The sequence below is a fragment of the Melospiza melodia genome, chromosome 7, assembly GCF_035770615.1.
Source record: "Melospiza melodia melodia isolate bMelMel2 chromosome 7, bMelMel2.pri, whole genome shotgun sequence".
Lineage (NCBI taxonomy): Eukaryota > Metazoa > Chordata > Aves > Passeriformes > Passerellidae > Melospiza > Melospiza melodia.
In genome coordinates, this window is record NC_086200.1 from 30,720,021 (window position 1) to 30,740,043 (window position 20,023).

Genomic DNA, 20,023 nt, shown 5'->3' on the forward strand with positions numbered 1-20,023 from the left:
CCCTTCTCCCCTCAGGAGCCGCTCCTGGCCTGAGGCACCCCGGGGCAGGGGCAGGGATGGTGACGTGTCCAGGCAGCCCAAACAGACGTGGAAATGGTGCTCCCAAGAGGCTCGGAGGGGACACGCCTTGAGAATGTGCCTGAGCAAGGCTGAGCCTGGGAGAAATCGGGGGAAAGTCGGGATCAGTTGTGCACCTGAGCAAAAGGATGATGGAGGGAGTTCCTGGCTCACGCTTCAGGAGTTTTTCCCCACAGTTTGTCACTGGTACCATCAACGCGTGGAGGGTGGAAAACGCGTCCAACATCTAAAACAAACCTGCGTTGTTGTTACGTGGTTCTTCTGTGGAGGAATCCTTAAATCACCTCCAGTGAGAGAGGCTTTGATGCAGCTCCTTTATCCAGCTTCCCTCACCCGTGGAGAACTCTTCCGAGTGGGGTCCGGGTCCGTCAGGAGGGAGAACTCACACTGGAGGAAGTTGTTTGGAAAAAAACATAAGAGCTATAACAGTCCTGGAAATTCTGAAATGCAACCACCACCCACACATGCACAGATGGACACACACTGAGAACCTCCAAGGCAGAGGAAAATGGAGATATTTTAGAAATAGCACTGACATTTACAATCCCAGAATGGTTTGGGTTGGAGAGACCTTGGAGATGATCCCATTCTAGCCCCTACCATGGGCAGGGACACCTTCCACTGTCCCAGGTTGTTCCAAGCCTTGTCCAGCAGGGATGGGGCAGCCACAGCTTCTCTGAGCAACTTCCCCCTGTGTCTTCAGCAAAACCAGGATTTTGTTCGAACCTGGCAGAAAAGAAGAAAAGAAACAAAAGGAGAGGTGTGAAAACCCAAGAGTTACAGGTGGACAAAACTGATGAGACTGAAATCCACCGAGATCCTCCCAGTGATGGGGAACAGATGCCACGGAGAAAGTGCAGTCAGAGGGATGGAAAAGGATGTTTCCCGAGTGCCTCATTCCCTGCAGCTCCAGGAGGAGTTAAATCCATTCATGGACTCTTGGAATGGGTTCCACTATTCCGTCACAAAATGAGACCCAGCCTCATCCCATGTCCCAGTCGATTTTTCACCTCTAAACTGACTGAGAGATGCCATCAAAAACCACTCCAAAGTTATTTTCCGAGCTCTCAGCTCAGGGATGTTGAGTTTCTCTTCGTTAACGATGGAAAGAAACTCCACAGAAATTCCTGACTGGCACCACTCCAAATTCAGCCAGATTCAAGCTCGGACATTGAAGGTTGTAAACCACCAAAAAATCCCATCTCTAAATTAAACAAATTTCAGGATGCCTCCTGCATGTCCCTGCTGCAAGAGGAACATCTGTTTCCTATGGAGTGGGGAGATATCCTCTGATTGAATCAGGTTGGGGAGATTAGAAGGATAATGGGAGCCATTTGCAAATTCCCAGTTTTCTAAAACTTCTCATTCCCACTGCTGCTGGGCACTGGTGGGATCTCCTGGAGCTGGCCATGTGGTGAGGAAGACAGTGGATGTGTGTTCTAATTCAGCCTAAATATCCAAACCAGGTTAAACCAGACCCATGGCTCCATAAACCTAATTTGGAGAGGGCTGGAGAGTTCTGGTGCCTCAAGCGAGGGCGTCCAGGTGGGACAAACTCCCCAAAACACCTCAGAATGAACCAAATCCCAAAACACCCATCCCCATCGAGGCTGGGGCAAAGCCCCCTGATGGATCAATGTGCTGGCTCCCATTCCAAAAGGAAAATATGGCCCTAAAGCCACCCAGCCCTTCTGCTCCTTTTGGGCCTGACCCAAACCTGCACCTCCCCTCCCCCTGCATTTCCCCCCGACACACCTTTCCTTCCACTGGAACATAACCCCAAATAAGATGTTGGCCTGACATGAAAGGAAAATGTATAAATATTTTTAAAAAGAGAAGAATTCCTGCCTCTCCACCAGTTTGCTCCAACTAATAGGTTTCAGATGTCTCACATACTTCATTCATTCAGCCCCATTCAGTCTCCTAGGAGCCCCCGCTGTATTTATTAAACACAGCAATTGTGGAATGTTCAGCACTTACAGAATCAAACACACCATTTTTTTCTTTTTTATTTTTTTTTTTTTTTCCCAAAAAAGTGTAATTAGAAAGCTTTGTGAGTGACCTAAAACCATCATCCTGGTTCCAACCCCAGTGCCCACTCCAGCATCCTGCAGCTGTCCCAAACTTGTTGCCATGGTTTAAGCCTAAAGGGCTGCCCAAGAACCCCTTTTTTTGGGGGAGTTTTATCCTCAGCAGGGCGATTTCCCCGCCGTGCTGGAGCACCTCCTGCTCACTGTGTTGTTCCTGAACGTGTTCTTTTGGACACTTGGCTCTCACATCCAGCTTGTCTCCGCAGTCTCGGCAGCTCTTCCCACTCTGGAGGCGCGAGGCGAGGCTGGAATCCTGCAGGATGCCAGCGCTAATTTCAGCAGCACGGAGCTGGAGAACACGAGCTCTTTCCTAGAGGGACTCAAATGGAAGCAGACACAAGAGCAGAGCCATTTCTCATTCCAGAGCTGGCAGGGAGAGCCGAGGAGGATGTCTGGGCTGCAGAGGCAGGACGTGGGGTTGGTTCCAGCACCGGTGACCTGCCAGAGCTGGGGGACTGCTCCGAAGGGTTTGCTGGAGCCTGGCACGGGCCCAGGCCTTTTTTTGGGGAGAGACACATGAAAAGCAGAGCTGAGAGGGGACGTGAGGCCCTGAGCCTGGGCTGGGACCATCTGGCAGGAGGCAGCGGCGGAGGAATGGCCTTTGCTTGAGGCCACAACCAGTTCATGCAGCTGCTGAGTTCTGTCGGTCTGGAGTGCTCCAACAGGAGGTCACGGCCCCCAGCCAGCCTCCCTTGGACCAGCAGCTCCATCCCAGCCTCCCTTGGACCAGCAGCTCCATCCTGGCTTCCCTTGGACCAGCAGCTCCATCCTGGCTTCCCCCGGACCTCAAACTTCATCCCAGCCTCTCCTGGACCAGCAGCTCCATCCCAGCCTCCCTTGGACCAGCAGCTCCATCCCAGCCTCCCCTGAACCTCAAACTCCATCCCAGCCTCCCTTGGACCAGCAGCTCCATCCCAGGACTGGAGCACAGCCCAACCCATCCTGGGCACACCGAGCTCTTCCCAAAGGTGTGGTGGTTCATTTCTTTCCCCCCTTTTTGGGCTGCCGAGCCCCTGCCCCCGTGGGAGAGCCCTGGTTGATGGGAACTGTGCTGCTGTCACTGTTTCCACACTGCTGCCCACTTCAAAGAGCCCTCAATGAGCCTTGTCCCAGACACTCCCAGGGGAGAGCTGCTGGTTTCCAGGCAGGATCCCTGGTTATTGGTCCCACTGCAGGAGGCTGTTCGGGAAGGGATGAATCGCCGTGGCTGTAAAACACCAAATGTGCTGAGAGCCACTCCAGAGCCTACCAGAGCCTCATTACAGCACCGGGTAATTAAAGCCCAGCTGTCACAGCCTCTGCCTGGGCACCAGGGCAGCTCCCTGCTCTGAGCACCTCCAGGGGTTCCCAGTTTTCCTGTGCTTTCGCCATCTCATTGTACGAGGAAAAACACCTCTGCAAAGCCCGGTTCCTGGAATTTGCAAGTGCTCTGGCCAGGGAATGGTCACATTCCCAGGGCTGCCAGAGCTCCAGGAGCGTTTGGGCAATGCCTGAGGCACGGGGTGGGATTGTTGGGGTGTCTGTGCAGGGCCAGGACTCTAATCCTTGTGGATCCCTCCCGGCTCAGGACATTCCACGGTTCTACAATTCCGCGACTAATTAGCAATCCAGGTTAATTGTGTGGTGGGGACAGACCCTTCTAGAAGGAACATTTCTGCTTGAGCAGTGTCTCCACACCCCAGGGGCACAGCTGGACTGGGAGATCCCGGGCAGTGCCAGGTATCCCTCTCTCCATCAGCATCCTCAGCCCCACCAGATCCCATCTCCTCCCTCCAGGGCTTTGCTGACTTCAGGGGACTCCCAGGTGAAACCCAAGGCAATCCCTGCGGCTCTGTGGGAGTGCAGCACCTCACATCCAGCTCATCCCATCCAGCTTTAGGAAACCCCAGGGATCTGAGAGTCTGGATTCAAGGATCTGGGACAGGAACCCATGGGGCAGCCCGGCCTTGCAGCTCCTCATTTCAGAGTTGCTCCATCTCCGATTGTTCCCGGATATTCCAGAGCCACTCAGCTGTGTGCTCGTGGCACAATTCCAGATTTCTGCAGAGATGCCCAGCCCATGAGCCCAAACCGCTGCCCCATGTATTGGAAAAACCCCTGAGGAAGATTCCTGCCCATTCCTGAAAGCTGGTGCCCCTGGGACAGCAATTCCTCCCCATTCACCCCGGGTTTCGAGCCTTTTCTGTGAGGTTGGCTGAGCATCTGCTGGTGATTAAGGGTTTTGTCATCTGGAAAGAGCTGACAATTACCTCCAATTATTCCAACTAGGTCAGGTTCTTCAGCACGAGTTTATGTGATGACTCTTGGCTGGAATTGAGGATTTCAAACTCCAACAGAGAGCAGAATCCACTTCTCCTCTCTCACATTCAGGAAAAAATGCTTTCCATAAATAACAGCTCCTTGTCCCACAGGACCTGACCTGTGTGCCCCTGACCTCCTGTTGTTTCAGGACAACACCCCAGGAACCACACAACAAGCCCGGAAAACTGAGAAGAATTGGAAAAGGGAGTGGAGGGAATTTCAGGATGTTCCAGGAATTTCAAGAAGGGTTTTCTCATCAACCTTTCCATGTGAAAACTCCCAACTTGATTGGAAATGTCCTTTGGGGCCTCAGGTGCCAGGTGAGAGAGTGGGGACTGAGGTTTAGACTCTGTCTGGGCAAAGGATTCCTCATTCCTTTTCCTGGAATCCACTGTCCTGGACAGGCTCTGATTTCCCACTGGGAGCTTCTCATTGTGTGAGCAGCAACCATTTCACAGGGGCTGCACTAAAGCCCTTTAGAGATCCCTGCCAATCCCAGCCATTCCAGGGCTTTCTGAACATTGAACTTCTGCAATCCCACAGCAGATTGGGGCTGTCCCCCTTTCTCCAGGGAAGGGTTTTTCCAGGCGTCCCTCAAAAGGGACATGTCTGTTCCCATGTTCTCAGAGCTTCTCCACTCTCCCAGCTCCCACTCAAGACTCAGAGTGCCTGAAAATCCTCCTCAGGAATCTCCCGCAGAGCAGGAAAAGTGGAGAGAACTGAGCACCCAAAATCCCATTTGTGGCCGTGCCCATGCCAGGTTCTGTCCTTGTCACCCTGCCACCCTGCCCAGCACAGGTGCCTCGTGTTCTCCAGCAGGTTCCTGGCAGTGCTTCCCACCAGGACTCCCTTGGGGACAGGAGCCTGTCCCACCAAGCCCAGCTCGGAGCACACCCCAGGAGTGAGATGGTCCAAATGGGACAAACACAACTGGAAAATGTGCTGCACTGCAGGGCCAGGAGATTCCAGCTCCTTCTCCCTAATTACATGTGATTGCTTCTTGGCAAGAGCTCAGCCTGCCAGAGCAGTGAGGTTTTACAAACATTCACACAGGCATTAGATCATTGTTTGAAGGAGTTATTGGCAGCCCGAATCTGAAGTAAAAACAGAGTTTAAAGCAGACCATATTGACCAGGGTGAAGCTGGCTGCTTTCATGTCTCCTGCTCGTCTCTGGACACCCAGGACCCCATTCCTTTCCTGTCACTCGCATCGCCGTGGCATTCCTGGGGCTGCATGTCACCATCCTGGGGGGTTCTGACTTTGGGGGGTTCTGCCCTTGTTAGGAACACAGGTTTATAGAATCAAGAGTCCCAGGATGGTTTGGGTTGGAAGGGACCTTAAATCCCATCCGGTGCCACCTCTGCCATGGCAGGGACACCTTCCCCAGCCCCAGGTGACTCCAAGCCTGGTCCAGCCTGGCCTTGGACATTCCAGGGATGCAGGGGCAGCCACAGCTGCTATGGGCACCCTGTGCCAGGGTCTGCCCACCCTCAAAAAGAGGAATTCCACCCCAACAGCCCATCCATTAGCAGTGTGAAACCATCCTCTGTGTCCTGGCACTCCAGGCCCTTGTCCAAAGTCCCTCTTCAATATTTATTTCTCTGTGTCAGAGAAACATCTTCCCACATCCACAAACTCACACACTGGGAACGAGGCCTTTTCTCTTTGTATATTTCAACAGAAATTTGTATTTCTGCTCTGCTGTCATGAATCCATCCCTGTCTCTGCTGGGCCAGTTTGACACCATGGGATGAGCTCTGGAGAGCTCTGCCATCCTCTCCAAAAACCTTTGGGAAAGCAGGTGGGAGCACAAGCCCATGGCAAAGGACGAATGGGAATTGCTGCCAGGATAGAACAAAGGCCACAAAGGCCTGCTGCAGGGGTGGGTCTGTCCTGCACCACCCTCAGGTGGGGCCAGGAGCCTTTGGCAGCTTGGGTATGGATAAAAATACCCCAGGCTCTGGCAGCCAAGCAGGCTGGAGCTCCTCACAGAGCCCTGGAGGACACCCTGGCCTTCCACGTGCTCCTAAATTAGATCTCCTGAGACCAGCCCTGGCTTTTAAAAGGGAGGTGAGCTTGTTAGTGCCCAGCATTATCCCTTAAATGGGAATCAGCACTTTTACTGCACTTGGAGGGGCTGTAAAAGGCAAGGAGGGAAGGGGCAGCGTCAGGAAGCAGCAGAGCCTGGCACGGAGGGGCCGCTCAGGAGCTCTGGAATTGTGAATTTACCAGTGCTGAGGTAGAACAAGCCCCAGATTAAACCCTTGGGAAGGTGCAAGAAGACACAGAGAAGGTTTAAGGGGCAGCTCCTTCTCCTGAGGCCAAAACCTTGGGCTGGAAAGGGTCTAAGTGAGGACTGCCAAGCTCTCCACCCATCAAAGTCAGGGTGTGCAGGCTCCTTTCTTCCCAAATCACGGCTTGACTTACACAGCTGGCACAGGAAAGCCAGGGAAGTCACATTACAGGAGTAACAAAAGCTCCTGGACTGTCAGAGACTCCCCTCCCAGCCTGCCCAGGGATCAGGGATCCCAGCTGGAAAAGGCTCTCGTGACTCTGCTCCAGGGTTTCCTTGGCCAAGGGGATTTGGGGTGTAGCTGTGTCTGTTCCCATGTTCCCAGAGAGCTCCTGTCTTGTCCTGCAGATACAAATTAATAAGGAAATAAATTAATCAAAAGTGGTGGCTTCTGGTTACAGAGACAGCCCCAGAATCTGAACATAAATGATGGAGAAATGTCTGTGAGATCTGAGAGCTGCCAGGCACCAACTAAACCTGTCCTGCCAAGGCCATTTTGGAATCACAACCCAAAATCAAAAGGACAAAACAAAGATAAATGACACAGGAATCATCCTGGAAAAGCTCTCATGAATCTGCCATCATGTTTTAGAAAGAATGAGGAATTTCTGCTGCTTTAAACTGATTTTACAGTGCAAACCTGGTGTTGCAGCAGTGGCTTTAGGAAAATCTGAAGCAACAAAAAGCTTCAACATCTTTTTTAATATTAAGCAGTCCCACTCCCTGGGAGGGTTTAGTGAATATTGTCACCCTAAAATATGGGAATTTTGCAGGAGAGCTGACGTCCTTCCTAAGGTCAGATGTGATGAGATGGAGCCAGGAAGGAAAAATAATTGGTCCTGGTTTTAAGTGTTAAGCAATTCTGCCTCCCTGAAATAAGCAGTATAATTTATTGTTTTTTCTTGCTCACACAGCAAAATCCACAAACTACCGAGACAACCAAGAGGGGAAATTTGTCCCCTCACGTAAATCCATTTTTGCCTTGTAAAGCTGCATTCCCGAGCCAGCAGCTGCTCCAAAGGGCCGATCCCAGACCCCCCATTTCACTGCAGACACCCCCGGGGGCTGTTTGGGTTCCAGGATCACCCCAGGACAGCCCAGGTGTGCCGGCCAGCTGGTTTGGGACCGCGGGATGGACACAGCAGAGCCGACCGCCAGCGTGAGGCCGAAGGCAGCCGCCACTTTCCCAGGGATTTTCCCTTTGCTGTGTGTTTGGAAGGTTACACAGCTGTAAGGCAGGCACAGGAGGAGCTGGAAGCCTGCAGGGATCGCTGCCTCCATCCCACATGCCCCATGGAAGGAAGCTCTCCCGTGGACTGACATCCCATTAACTCCTGCTGGTGGGAGCCGATTCCTGGGGCTGGAAATCCTTTGGAGCGTCCAAGTGCCGGCTGCTCATGCCGCAGATAACTCCGGTCCCATCCCTGACCCAGTGACTCGTATTTATTTTCTCATTTTATAAGAACCAGGCTCTTCCCTGCTCTAATTCCTGGTGGGAATGAGCACCGGCCGGGTGTGAGGCCGCTCTGTCTCGGATACCCGAGATGGAAAACTGGGATCTTGTCCAGCAGGCTGTCTGTCTGCCTGGGAAAAACCTCGGCTCCACACGCTCCCAATCGTGCCATCAGCTGGAGCGAGGTGGAACTTCACAGGATGGGATGAACCAGCCCTTTTTCCAAAACCACCCGAGAGGACACAAAGTGCTTCCAGAGCCCAGGAGAGCTCAGGGAGGAAAATCTGGAGGGCACAAAGCCTGGCAAAGCTTGGGAAAGGGCTCGGTGCTCTCTCGAAGGTGGCAGATCTCTCAGATTTTATGGCATATCCCATCAAATCCAAGAGATGGGATCCTGGGAAGGAATTCCTCCCTGTGAGGGTGGGCAGGCCCTGGCACAGGGTGCCCAGAGCAGCTGCGGCTGCCCCTGGATCCCTGGCAGTGCCCGAGCCCAGGCTGGACACTGGGGCTTGGGAAGTGTGTCCGTGCACAGTGGAAGGTGTCCCTGCCATGGCAAGGGTGGCCCAGGACGATCTTTGGGGTCCCTCTCCCACCCAAACCCCTCCATCTCTGCCCCCCTTTCCCGCCACCGGCCCAGCCCGCAGGGCCTGACCCCCGGGGTCTCCCGGCCCCGCGCGCAGGGGCTGCGAGAGGCAGGACGCGCCGGGACCAGGCGGGGGCGCCACCACCCGCGAGGCCCGCTGCGCATGCGCACGGGCGCGCCACCTCCCCGGGCGGAGCGCGGGAAGGCAGCGACGGGCGGGACCATCAGGGGGCACGGGGGGGGGGTCTGTAACGGCCATGGGGCTCCGGTGTGAGGTCTGGAACCCTCCGGGGCTCCGGTGTGAGGCTTGTGAGCCCCGGGGCTCCGGTCCGCGGCCGTCTCAGCCCGGGGGACGCCGCGCAGGGAGCAGGAGCCCCTCGTTAATCACTGCGCTCCCCCCTCAGCCCACGTCCGACATGGCCGCCCACCCCTCAAGCCCGCCGCGTCCGTGACGGCCCCGCCCCGGTGGGCTCTGAGGGTCGGAGTGGGGCCGAGGGCGAAGGGAACGGCCCTGGGGCAGAAAAGTGACCGACCCCAAGGGCAAAAAAGGGTCAAACGCAGGAAAACAAAGGGATTGTTCTGGAACATCAAAGGGACTGCTCTGAGGGCGGTGAAGGACTAACCCAGGGGCAGCTCAGCCATCACAAACACCCCAGTTAGGGACGAAGCCTCAAGCCCTTTTATTGCCCATTCCTGGCAGCACTGGTGGCTCCGCGCTGCTGGAGTGGGACAGGGGGCGGGAGCAGGCCTGGCATGGGGACAGCGGCCCTGCCTGGCTGTCACAGCCCTACCCAGGGTGTCCCCGAGGCCGGCGGGCTCCAGGCGCTGAATTCCCCGGAATCCGTGATGTCCTTGGCAGCCACCTGGATGTGGTGGAGGCTGCCGGGCTCCAGGTCCATCAGGGTGTGCGATGTCAGCTCGTACGGCCCCACCTGGGGACAGCGGGGTCAGGGACACGCCGGGCACAGGCACAGCTGTGCCTCAGTTTACCCAGGGGGGTGGCAGTACCGTGGTGGGTTCGGAGTCGTTGTCCCGGGTGTAGCGGATGCGGTAGTGGAGCGGGAAATACTCCGGGAATGGCCAGGAGGATGGAGGGTTCCACTCCAGCAGCAGCTTCTGGGGCTCCCCAGGGATGGGGGAGACCCGCAGGGCCTCAGGGGGGTCCGGCTTTACTGGGGAGACAAGGAAGGAGAGAATTCCAGGATGGTTTGGGTGAGAAGGGACATTGAGGATCATCTCATCCCACCAGGGACACCTTCCACTATCCCAGGTTGCTCCAAGCCCCCATCCAGCCTGGCCTTGGACAGTCCCAGGGATCCAGGGGCAGCCACAGCTTCTCTGGGAATTCCATTCCAGGGCCTCACCACCCTCTCAGCCAAGATTTTTTTTCCAATATCCCATTTAAATCCTCCTTTAGATTAAAACCAACTCTTTTGTCCCGCCACCGCGTGGAAAAAGTCTCTTTCCTTCCTTTTTAGACGAAGGGGGGATGTCGTGGCTGCGAGATCCAGCATGGGATTGTTGGGGACAGGGCCCAGTCTGAGCCCCAGCAAATCGTGGCACTGGTGATCCCACATCCCGAGCAAGGGAGAGCCCCAAAGGGTGAGACAGGAGGGTCGTGCAGGGGACCCCGGTGTCCCCATCCCACAGCACTCACCGATGTTCTCCAGGAGGAAGGACAGCGCTCCAGAGGCGGCTCCCAGGGGGTTCCGGGCGGTCACGTTGAGCTCGTAGGGAGTGAGGGAAAACACCTGCAGGTCCCCGAAGGAGCAGCTCCGCGGGCCCGTCAGGGTGCACTCGCCTGTGTCTGTGCCGTGCCTGGGGACACAGGGACAGCTGCCAAGGGCTGGGTGACACGGGGAGAGCCTTTGGGGACCCCCACTCACCTGTAGGTGGCCACGAAGTCGGTGTCCAGCAGGGGATCAGGGCTCAGCCCCCAGGAGCAGTTGACGGCCTGGGGGTAGCTGCTGGCCCAGCACTCGATGGCCGGTGGTGGCGGCGGGTCTGGGACAGGGGACAGGGGACAGGGGTCACCCCACTGCCAGCACCCCCCGGGACCCCCGGCCAGTGGCGGGGTCACAGCAGGGCTGGGGGCACTCACAGCCCAGCCGCAGGCAGATGGTGGCCCAGGTCTCGCCGGTGACAGGGTGGTGGCAGCTGTAGTGGCCCTCGTGGGCCAGGCTGGCGTTGGGCAGGGCCAGCCCTGGGGCCGGGGACGTGCCCAGGACGGTGCCACCCCGGCGCCACTCAGCCTCACCCCCCGGGCACAGCAGCAGCACCTCAGTGCCCAGGGAGCCGTGCTGAGGGGTGCAGGGGGCTGGGGACACGTGGGGACACGGCAGGGACACTGCATCAGGAAGGGTCTTGGCCTCCCTGGGCCCCTCAGTGCCATGCCCAGTGTCCCCAGACCCCCAGCTCTGCCCCTGGTCCCCCATGTCCCCAGACCCCCAGGCATCATCAATCCCTCCATGGCCATCTTCTGTACCCCAATGTCCCCAGTCCCTCCAGTGTCCCCACACTTCTCTCCCTAGAGACCCTGTCATTGTCCCCTGTCCCTCACTGTCCCAAATCCCCTCCATCTCCAACCCCAGTGCTCCCAGTCTGCCCAGTCCCGTATCCCCAGATCCTCCAGCCTCCATCCCAGTCCCCCCTACCTCTGTCCCCGTTGTCCCCATCCCCAGTGCTCCCCGCCATGCCATTGTAGGGGACAGTGCAGGCAGGTGCCACCAAAGCCACGACCCAAAGCCACCTCATGCCAGGAGACTCAGCGGGGCTGCCCAGGCACCTGTGGGGACAGGCAGGACGGTCAAACCCCAGCACTGGGGACAGCACAGCCACCACGTGTCCCCAGGGGGACAGGGACATCACCCTGGAGCCACCCCACATGCTGTGCCTCAGTTTCCCCCTGGCCCTGCCACACACCCTGCAGAGGGACGGGCTCCAAAGGGCTCAGACCCTACAGCCAGGACAGAGAGGGGCTGAAAATTCCCGCTGTTCCTACGGCTCCCCAGGGGGACGCGCAGCCACCCCTGCAGTCCCACACCTGAATCAGGGGTTTGTGTCCCTCGGGCGGGTCCCCACCTCCACCCAGGGCAGGACTGTCCCTCACAGAGCCCCCCAGGGAAAGGGAAAGCTCCCTGCTCTCCCCCAGCCCAGCACTGCAGGGACAGGTCCTGCCCTTGTCACCTCCCGCCACAGCCATGGGCTGGCTCACCCACAGAGGGGACATCCTCTGCTTTCCCTGGCTTTAGGGGTGCCCCAAACCCGGCGCTGTGGGGTCACCCCCGACCTCCAACACCCCCTGCTCTGCCCGTGGGGATCCCAGTGCCCCCAAACGCTCACCGCAGCAGGGCCAGCTGGGACCGCAGTGTCCCCGCAGTGTCCCCGCCGGATCCCGGCGCTTCCCAGCCCATTTCCTCGCAGGAAGCGCCGTTCCCGTGGGGCCGGAGCCGCTTCCCAGCGCGCTGCCACCCCCGCCCCGCGCCCCTGGGAGAGGGATCCAGCCCTGGCCAGGACGGTTCCCACCTCCCCCTTCCTTCACGGTCACCTCTCCCCTGAAGGGACGGCAGGGCTGGAGATGGTGGCACCGATCCCCTGCTGTCCCCAGGTCCCCACAGCCCCCCGTGCCCACCCTGGTGCCCCCAGAGAGGAGCCACCCCATTCGTGTGACTATAAATAACTTTATTGCTGCTGTGCTGGGGGTGGGCTGGGTGCCCAGACAAGCAAAGGGACACACAGGGTGCTGTGACAGACCTGTCCCCCTGTCCCTGTGCCACCCGTGCTGGCAGGGGCTCATCTGCCCTGCTCCTGCAGCCGCTGCATGCTCAGGATCTGGCACAGGAGTCTCTGCACGTCCTCGTCCATGTGGCCCTGGGGTGGAGGGGACATTGGTGGGCACGTTGGAGTGGGGACACCAGGGAGGCTCCGTGAGTGTCCCTGGGCTGGCACCCGGCTCAGCCCCCACCCCAGTGTCCCCAGCTGTCCCCAGCCCTGTCCCCAGCTCACCTGCACAGCATAGAGCAGGTGGCTCCGGTAGAGTGTCACCACCTTGCTGTGCCTCGTCTCCGTCTCCTGCAGCACAGGGAGGGGGTTTGGCCACAGGGCTGGGGGCTCGGGGGAGCCCCGAACCCCGCAGGTGACCCACCTCCAGCTTCTCCTCCAGCTCCTGGATCCGTGCCTGGAGCGCAGCTGTGTTGGGTGGGGATTGTGGGGGCCCCCCCGACTCGGGGAGGGCGTTCAGGGCTTCCTTCAGCCTGAAAACCTCCTTGGAGAGCTCCGTGATCTGCAGGGGCACAGGGGTTACGGGGTGCCCAGAGCAGCTGTGGCTGCCCCATCCTTGGCAGTGTCCGAGGCCAGGCTGGACGGAGCTGGAGCAGCCTGGGATAGTGCAGGTGTCCTTGCCCATGCAGGGGGGGAATGGGATGAGCTTTGAGGTCCCTTCCAACCCAAATTCAGTGACTCCACGTGTGCAAGGCCACCATTCCCCTCCGAGCGGCCCCTCATTATTTCCCGTCCCCTACCTTCCTGTCCCTGTCCCTGACCAGCCGTGCCGCGTCCTCGGCGTGGCCGTGGAGCTCCCGCAGCCGCCGCGCCTCGTCCTGGGCCTGCTCCAGCTGCTTCTGCGCGGCGCCCAGCCTGTCCTCGGCCGCCTGCCGCTCGCTCTTCATGAACAGCGCCTGCCGCTGCACGCGGAACACCTCCTCGCACGTCTTCTCGTGCCGCCGCTCCAGCTCCTGCAGCCGCTGCGCCAGCGCCGCCGCCTCGGCCCGCAGCCCGGCCTCGGCCGCCTCGTGCTGCGCCCTGGGCACGGCCGCCGCCAGCTCCGCCTGCAGCCGGGCGGCCTCGCGGGCCTTGGCGCTGGCCGCGGCCTCGAGCTGCGCCAGGCGCTCCCGCAGGGCCCGCGCCTGCTCCTGCAGCGCCGCCGTGCCGCGGGCGTGCTCCTCCCGGGGCACCCAGCCCTCGGCCCGCGCCCGCTGCGGCCACGCCGGGGCCTCCTCCTCGTGCTCCCGCAGCCGCTCCCGCAGCGCGCCCAGCTCGGCCTCCCTGCGCGCCAGCGCGGCCCGGAGCTCTGCCAGCAGTGCCTCGGCCTCCGTCTGCTGCCGCTCCGCGGCTCTGGGCGCTTCCCGCGGCCTCGCCCGCAGCTCCCGCCGCAGCGCCTCCGCCTCGGCCTCGGCGCGCCCGCAGCGCTCCAGCAGCGCTTCCTTCTCCCGCGACGCCTCCTCCGCAGAGGCTCCCGGCGAGGCCGTGGCCTCCGCGGCCTCCAGCCGGGCCTGCAGCTCCTTCAGCCGCCGCTCCCGCTCCTCCAGCTCGGTCTGCGCCCGCTTCAGGGCCGCCCGTGCCTCCGCCAGCTCCGCGCCCGGCTGGCCGGAGGGTGAGGAGGAGGAGGACGTCTGCACCCCCAGCTCGCCCAGCGCCGCCTTGCACTCGCCCCAGGCCCAGGCCGGCTCCTCGGCGGGACGGGGCCCCGCGGTTCCCCCCAGGCTGGGCTCCGAGGCCGCGCGCTGCCCGTCCCCTCCGGCCCGCGCCGTGCCCTCCCTGGCCTGCGCCCGCAGCCGCTCCAGCTCCCGCTGCAGGGCCTGGTACTGACTGGCGGGCACTGTGTCCCCCGGGGCAGGGGGGCTGCTCTCGTCCCGCTCGTAGTTCTCCAGCACCTGCCGAGAGACCGTGAGGCCACCGTGGGCCAGGGGACAAGGAGCAGAGGGACAGACGGACGGACAGAGGGGAACGTGCCTGGATTTTCTCCCTCAGCTCCTTGTTCTGCACGGTCAGGGACTGCACCTGCCCCCGGAGCGTGGCCAGCAGCTCCTCAGCCGAGGGGCTCAGCGTCTTCTTGGAGAGCAACATCTCCGCTCCTGCAGGGCACAGGGACCTGGGGCTGTGCCCACCTGTGCCCCCCTACCCGGTGCCACCTCCCCAAGATGTCATTGGAAGGCTGGCAAGACCTACCTGGGAACTCAAGCGGGTCTCCCTCCTCATCCTGCAGCGTCTCAATGTCGTAGCTCGTGTTCTCCTTCTCATTCTGGGGGTGCAGGGTGGAGGTGACGCCCCTGTCCCAGCCCTGGGCACTGCCAGCTGTGTCCTGCCCACACCCACCTCCATCGAGGACAGGCGGCTCCGCAGAGCCTCCACCTCCTTGCCCAGCTTCTCCTTCTCCCCGTCCCGTGCCACCAGCCGCTCCTGCAGCTCCTGGATCTGCAGGGCAGGGCATGGAAATAGGGTCCCTTTGGCTCCTGGCAGAGTCCTGGTGGCATTCCCAGCACCAGGACCCCTTGGAGAGCTGAGGCCGCCTCCAGGCTCCTCCCTGGCCTCACCTGTTTCTCCATGGAGCGCAGGGAGGCCTCATCCTGCTCTGCCCGCTGGCAGGACCCAGGGAGAGAACAGGGAGGGATGAGAGCTGTCCCCATCTCCCCTGTCCCCTCTGCATGTCCCCAGGACCCTGCAGCCCATACCTCCCGTCTCTGCTTCTCCTGCTGCTCCAAGCCCCGGATCTTCTGCAGGAACTGGGCCCTCTCCTGCCGCAGCCGCACGATCTCCTCGTAGGCGTCCCTGTCCTCCTGCAGGGATCACAGAAAGCACTGAGTCCAACTCCTGGCACAGGAAACCCCAAAAATCCCACTGTGTGCCCGAGGGGACACCAACCCACCAGTGAGGGGACCCCTCACCAAGGTGTTTTGGGCTGCTCTGCACCTGCCAGGCCAGGTGAGCACCTGGAGACCCATTTCTCACCTGGCTGGGGGTGCCCAGGGGAGGCAGAGGGGCCTTCCTCTTCCTCGGGGTGCTGCTCTTCTCCCTGACAGATGACTGGCTGGGCGAAGACGTCTGCGGACACCCCAGAGCAGAGGGGACGTCACACCCACAGTGCCCTCCCTCCTTCCTGAGCCAGGGGACCCTCCAGGGACGGCCACCAGCCCCTCACCTGCGACGCCTGCTCAGTTGACTCCTCTTCTGTGGGGCAGAGCGGGAGGGAAGAGAAATTGGGGAGATTTAGGGGCTCAGAGCTCAGAGCTGAGGCACCTCGGCTGGGGACAGCCCCAAACACCCAGGAAAAGGGGACACATCCAGTGACAACCCCCGGTGATGGTGACGGGGAGCCCCGGCAGCCTCACCGCTGGCCCAGGAGCGGCGCTGGGCCGCCTCCTGCAGCAGGTGCTGGATGAGGGCATTGCCCGTGGCCAGCCCGTAGTGAGCAGCATCGTGGCCGGTGGCGTCCACCACGCCCACGCGGGCACCGGCGCTGACCAGCACCTCCACGGTGTCCACGCTGCCGCTCTCGCAGGCCAGCATCAGCGCTGTCCTGGGCGCGGGGAGAGCGCGGGTGAGGGGACAGTCCATGCCCGGGGCCCGCCCGGCCCCCGGCGCCGCAGCCCCACCTGCCCTGCAGGTCCCGGCAGTTGACGGCGGCCCCGCGGTGCAGCAGGTACCGGCACAGCTCCGAGTGGCTCATCTTGGCAGCCAGGATCAGCGGCGTGCAGCCCTCCTGGGCAGGACGGGGAGCAGAGGGGGTTCAGATCCCCCCACGGGGCAGCCTGCTCCCGATATCACCCCAGTTTCCATGTCCCACCCCAGTTTCTACCTCCCACCCCAATTCCCACATCCCACCCCAATTTCCACGTCCCACCCCAAGCTGTGCTGCATTTCGGGACAGCCCCGGACTGGCACAGCAGGACCAGGAGCAGAGGGACCCCACCTTGTCCTTGCTGTTCAAGGGAGCCTTGAAGTCACAGAGGATCTCGGAGCAGGAGATGCAGCCGCTGGCAGCTGTGGACAAGGACAGAGGCTGAGCAGTGCCCCCGTGGGGACAGGAGCAGGACAGGGCTGGCACTGTCCCCAGGGGGACAGAAGCAGGACAGGGCTGGCACTGCCCCCGTGGGGACAGGAGCAGGACAGGGCTGGCACTGTCCCCACTCACCCGCCAGGTGCAGCGCGGTCCGGCCACTGCCGTCGGCCACATCCACAGGGCAGGAGGCCTGGGGAGAGAGCCTGGGTCACGGGAGGAGGGGGACAGAGGGACAGACTGCTCAGGTGACTGTGGCACGGTGAAGGACAGGGGACTGACAGACTCTGTGGTGTGGTGAAGGCGTGGGACAGACAGACAAACCCCCTCTGGCTCCACGCTGTGGTGAAGGACAAGGGACAGACCCCTGTGGCTCCCTGGTGCCAGGCAGCAGCACACAGAGCTGGGAACTGCCATGCCAAGGCACTGCCGAGGGAAGGGGGTTCAAGGACAGGGAGGACACTCTGCTGGCACAGCACCTCCCTCCCTCCCTCTGTCCCTCCTCCCTCTCCCTGTACCTGCAGCAGTTTGCTGACACACTGAGGGTGCCCGTGCTTGGAGGCCAAGTGCAGGGCAGTGTAACCTGGGAAGGGACAAACAGGTCAGAGCACGGCCAGCAGGGCTGTGCCAGAGGGGACAGCTTGGGGACAGAGAGACAGGAACAGAGCAGGATCTGCTGGAAGAGGGGGACAACCCCAGGAGCTCATCAAGCACTGCTTGAGCTCCTTTAGGAAACTGGGACAATTTACAGCCCCCCACGTGTGGCCACCACGTCCGTCCCCTCAGCCTCAACACCTGGGGATGACCAGTGGCTCTGTGTGGCAGGGACACATGGTGGCCATGCCCTCACCCGAGCTGTCCTTGGTCATGGCATCCACGCCGTGGGCCAGCATCGCTTCCAGGCAGTCCACGTTGCCCCGTGTGGCGGCCAGGTGGAACCTGCAGCGAGAGCAGGGGCTGTGGGACTCTGTGCCCTGTCCCCAGCCGTGTCCCCAGGGCAGGGCCTGGCACTCACGCGGATTTGCCCTCCGAGTCCAGCTTGGTGGGCACCAGGCCCTTGCGGAGCAGGAGCGACGTGACCCGCCCGGCATCGTTGTAGTCCACGGCCTGCAGCAGCTTCTCGTCGTTCTTGGTCCAGTCCTGGCTCTGCAACGGAGCCCAGAGGAGGCTGTGACAGTGTCAGCTGGGACAGTGCTGTCCCCAGGGCTGGCTGGCCTTGTCCCCAGCCCTGCTGTGCTCCATCCAGCCCTGTCCCTGGGGGTGGCTGTGCCCCTCTCCTGGGAGCCCACCCCCAGGTACGGAGAGTTCAGCAGGGATTGGGATGAAAATCCCCTCCAGCCCCCCCAGTCTGCAGGGGATTTACAGACACAGCCCAGTTTAGCAGCGCCAGGCTGGGATTTGGGAGTGAGCCCAGCTGCCCCGGGGTTTGCCCCTGCCACCCTGAAATCCCACAGCTAAACCCAGGCAGCACCCATGGGAGCCCCATTCTCCCCTGATCCCACTCCCAGCCCTGCTTTGCTCCCGGAGGAGGAAGGGATCAAACCAGGGCGGGCACAGCTGGCAGTGAGAGCAGACCCCCGGGGATGCTCCAGCCTGCCGGGATAACGGGGCACAGCGCTGTGCCCCCAGACAGGACCGCGGCTGGTTGGGATTCGCTCTCCCTGTCCCGAAGGAGCGACCCGCAGCAGGACAGGACCGGGACAGGGACCGCAAGTCCTGGGTTCACCCCGCAGCCCGTGACGACAAAGCGGCGCTGGCTGCGCTGGCGGCGGCAGGAAATGGATGTCACCTTTCGGGAGCCGCTGGCACCTGTCCCAAACCCGCCTGTGCCCGCCGGGTGCCCCCCGAGCCCCTCCGGCCCGGCGGGACCGCGGACAGGGAACAAACCAGTGTCCCAGGGCTCTGGGCAAACTGGGAGGGTGGTGCCCGCTCCCCCCGCTCCTGGTCAGGCAAGGACAAAGCGGGATGGGCAGGACACGGGGGAGCCCCGGGATGATGGGGATGGGGATGGGGGGCGCAGGTGGGGCGGGGGGGACGCGGCTCAGCCCGCGGGACGCGACCGGAGGGGAGCGGGAGGGGAGCGGGACGTACCGCGAAGGAGGCGGCGGCACAAAGGCAGATCTGCTTCATGGTGCTGAGCAGGAGGCGGCGGGAGGACGCCATGCGCCCCCCGCGCCCCGGCCCGGCCAGCACGGGCACCCCCGGGCCCGGAGCGCTCCGGCATCGCCCGGGCGGGGGCCGGGGCTGCGGCACTGCGAGCCGGACCCGCCTCCTCCACCCCCGGCCCTGCCTCCTTCCCTCCCTCCTCGGCGCATCCCTGCATCCCCGCATCCCGCCTCGGAGCGGGGAGCAGCTCCCACGCAGGGCCCCGCACCCAAACCGGTCCCAGTTAAAGCGGGAGAGGTTACGGGGAGCCAGCTGTCTCACCTCGTGCTCAAAAGCACCCCCAAACCAGGGCTGAGCAGGCCCCCGAGGAGCGGGACCTGGGACCTGGGAGGGGTAGAATCCCCTTTCCTGCACCTCATGTACCCCCCGGAGAGGAACCCCAAAACGCAGCGGCTCCCCAGGCACCGTCCGGGCAGTCCCAGGACATCGGGAGCCTCTCAGGGCAGTGTAGGGAAACTGAGGCACAGAGCACCCCGAGCAGGATGGTCCCCCAGACTCCAGGTGAGGGGCTTCAAGCTGTGTCCCCATGTCCCCCACCTGTGTCCCTCCCAGTGCACTGGGGACAGCGCTGTCCCCCTCTGCCCTCTGCGGCCCCGTGCCAGGCTGCTGCTGAATAATTGAGGGGCATCGACAGGCTGGTTGCACGGGCTGTGGCAGCTGGCAAAGCGGCACTTGTCCCCAGGAAGGGGACAGGGAAGGGACCTGGCACCCGCTTCCCTGTCCTTTGCTCTGTCCACTCCCAGTGATGGCGCTGGGAGCACTGGGGGCTCGATCCCACCAGCCAGGGTGGCAGTGCCAACCTCCATGGGGCTGCTGTCCCTGCTGTGAGTGACCACCCCGTGTCCCTGTGACACAGGGGGCATCCTGGGGGAAATCCCCAGGTCCTCACGTCCCAGTGAACATCCCAGGGCAGGTCCCCGTGTCCCCATGGACATCCTGGAGCAGGTCCCCGTGTCCCCATGTACGTGCCGGGGCAGGTCGCTGTGTCCCCGTGTCCCCAGGGATGGCACTCACATCTGCCTTCTTGAACCTGGCCTTCAGGCTCTTCATGGTGGCTCAGCCTCAGCCCTGCGGCACCTGCTCGGGGGGAGGATGGCCACGCTCCAGGAGGGTCTGTCCCTGCCTGGGGACAGCCCAGCGCCCCCGATCCCGTCCCGATCCCGGTCCCGCCGCTCCCAGCCCGTCCTGGCGTTCCCAGCGCGGCGGCCGCAGCCGGAACCGGAGCCGGGGATTGTGTTACGGCCGCGGCTGCGGTTACAGCCCCGGGCAGCCGGGGGGGCCGGC

At 61.6% G+C, this 20,023-nt stretch overlaps 2 protein-coding genes across 2 annotated transcripts; both read right to left on the minus strand.

Moving 5' to 3' along the window:
* Positions 1-9,455: 9,455 nt before the first annotated feature.
* EBI3 (Epstein-Barr virus induced 3) lies at positions 9,456-12,212 on the minus strand. The gene is made up of 7 exons (XM_063160720.1): positions 12,142-12,212; positions 11,454-11,584; positions 10,901-11,116; positions 10,686-10,803; positions 10,457-10,617; positions 9,808-9,971; positions 9,456-9,731 (listed from the first exon to the last, which is right to left on the minus strand). The coding sequence occupies exons 1-7, from the start codon at positions 12,210-12,212 to the stop codon at positions 9,579-9,581; spliced, it is 1,014 nt and encodes a 337-aa protein (XP_063016790.1). The 3' UTR covers positions 9,456-9,578.
* Positions 12,213-12,463: 251 nt separating this feature from the next.
* On the minus strand, positions 12,464-18,797 carry ANKRD24 (ankyrin repeat domain 24). Its single transcript, XM_063160721.1, is given in 18 exon segments — positions 12,464-12,676; positions 12,678-13,081; positions 13,320-14,450; positions 14,530-14,651; positions 14,746-14,818; positions 14,893-14,991; positions 15,111-15,155; positions 15,249-15,353; positions 15,526-15,618; positions 15,716-15,744; positions 15,906-16,093; positions 16,170-16,276; positions 16,487-16,557; positions 16,709-16,766; positions 17,092-17,156; positions 17,424-17,512; positions 17,589-17,719; positions 18,665-18,797. Coding segments are annotated over 18 exon segments (2,967 nt in total). The 5' UTR covers positions 18,737-18,797; the 3' UTR covers positions 12,464-12,591.
* Positions 18,798-20,023: the final 1,226 nt, after the last annotated feature.

Coding starts and splice junctions, on each gene's coding strand:
- EBI3 (XM_063160720.1), bottom strand. CDS start 12,212: ATGGGCTGGGAAGCGCCGGGATCCGGCGGGGACACTGCGGGGACACTG. Junction 9,972..10,456: donor CTTCCTCCTGGAGAACATCG/GTGAGTGCTGTG, acceptor TTGTCTCCCCAG/TAAAGCCGGACCCCCCTGAG. Junction 9,732..9,807: donor ACGACTCCGAACCCACCACG/GTACTGCCACCC, acceptor CGCTGTCCCCAG/GTGGGGCCGTACGAGCTGAC.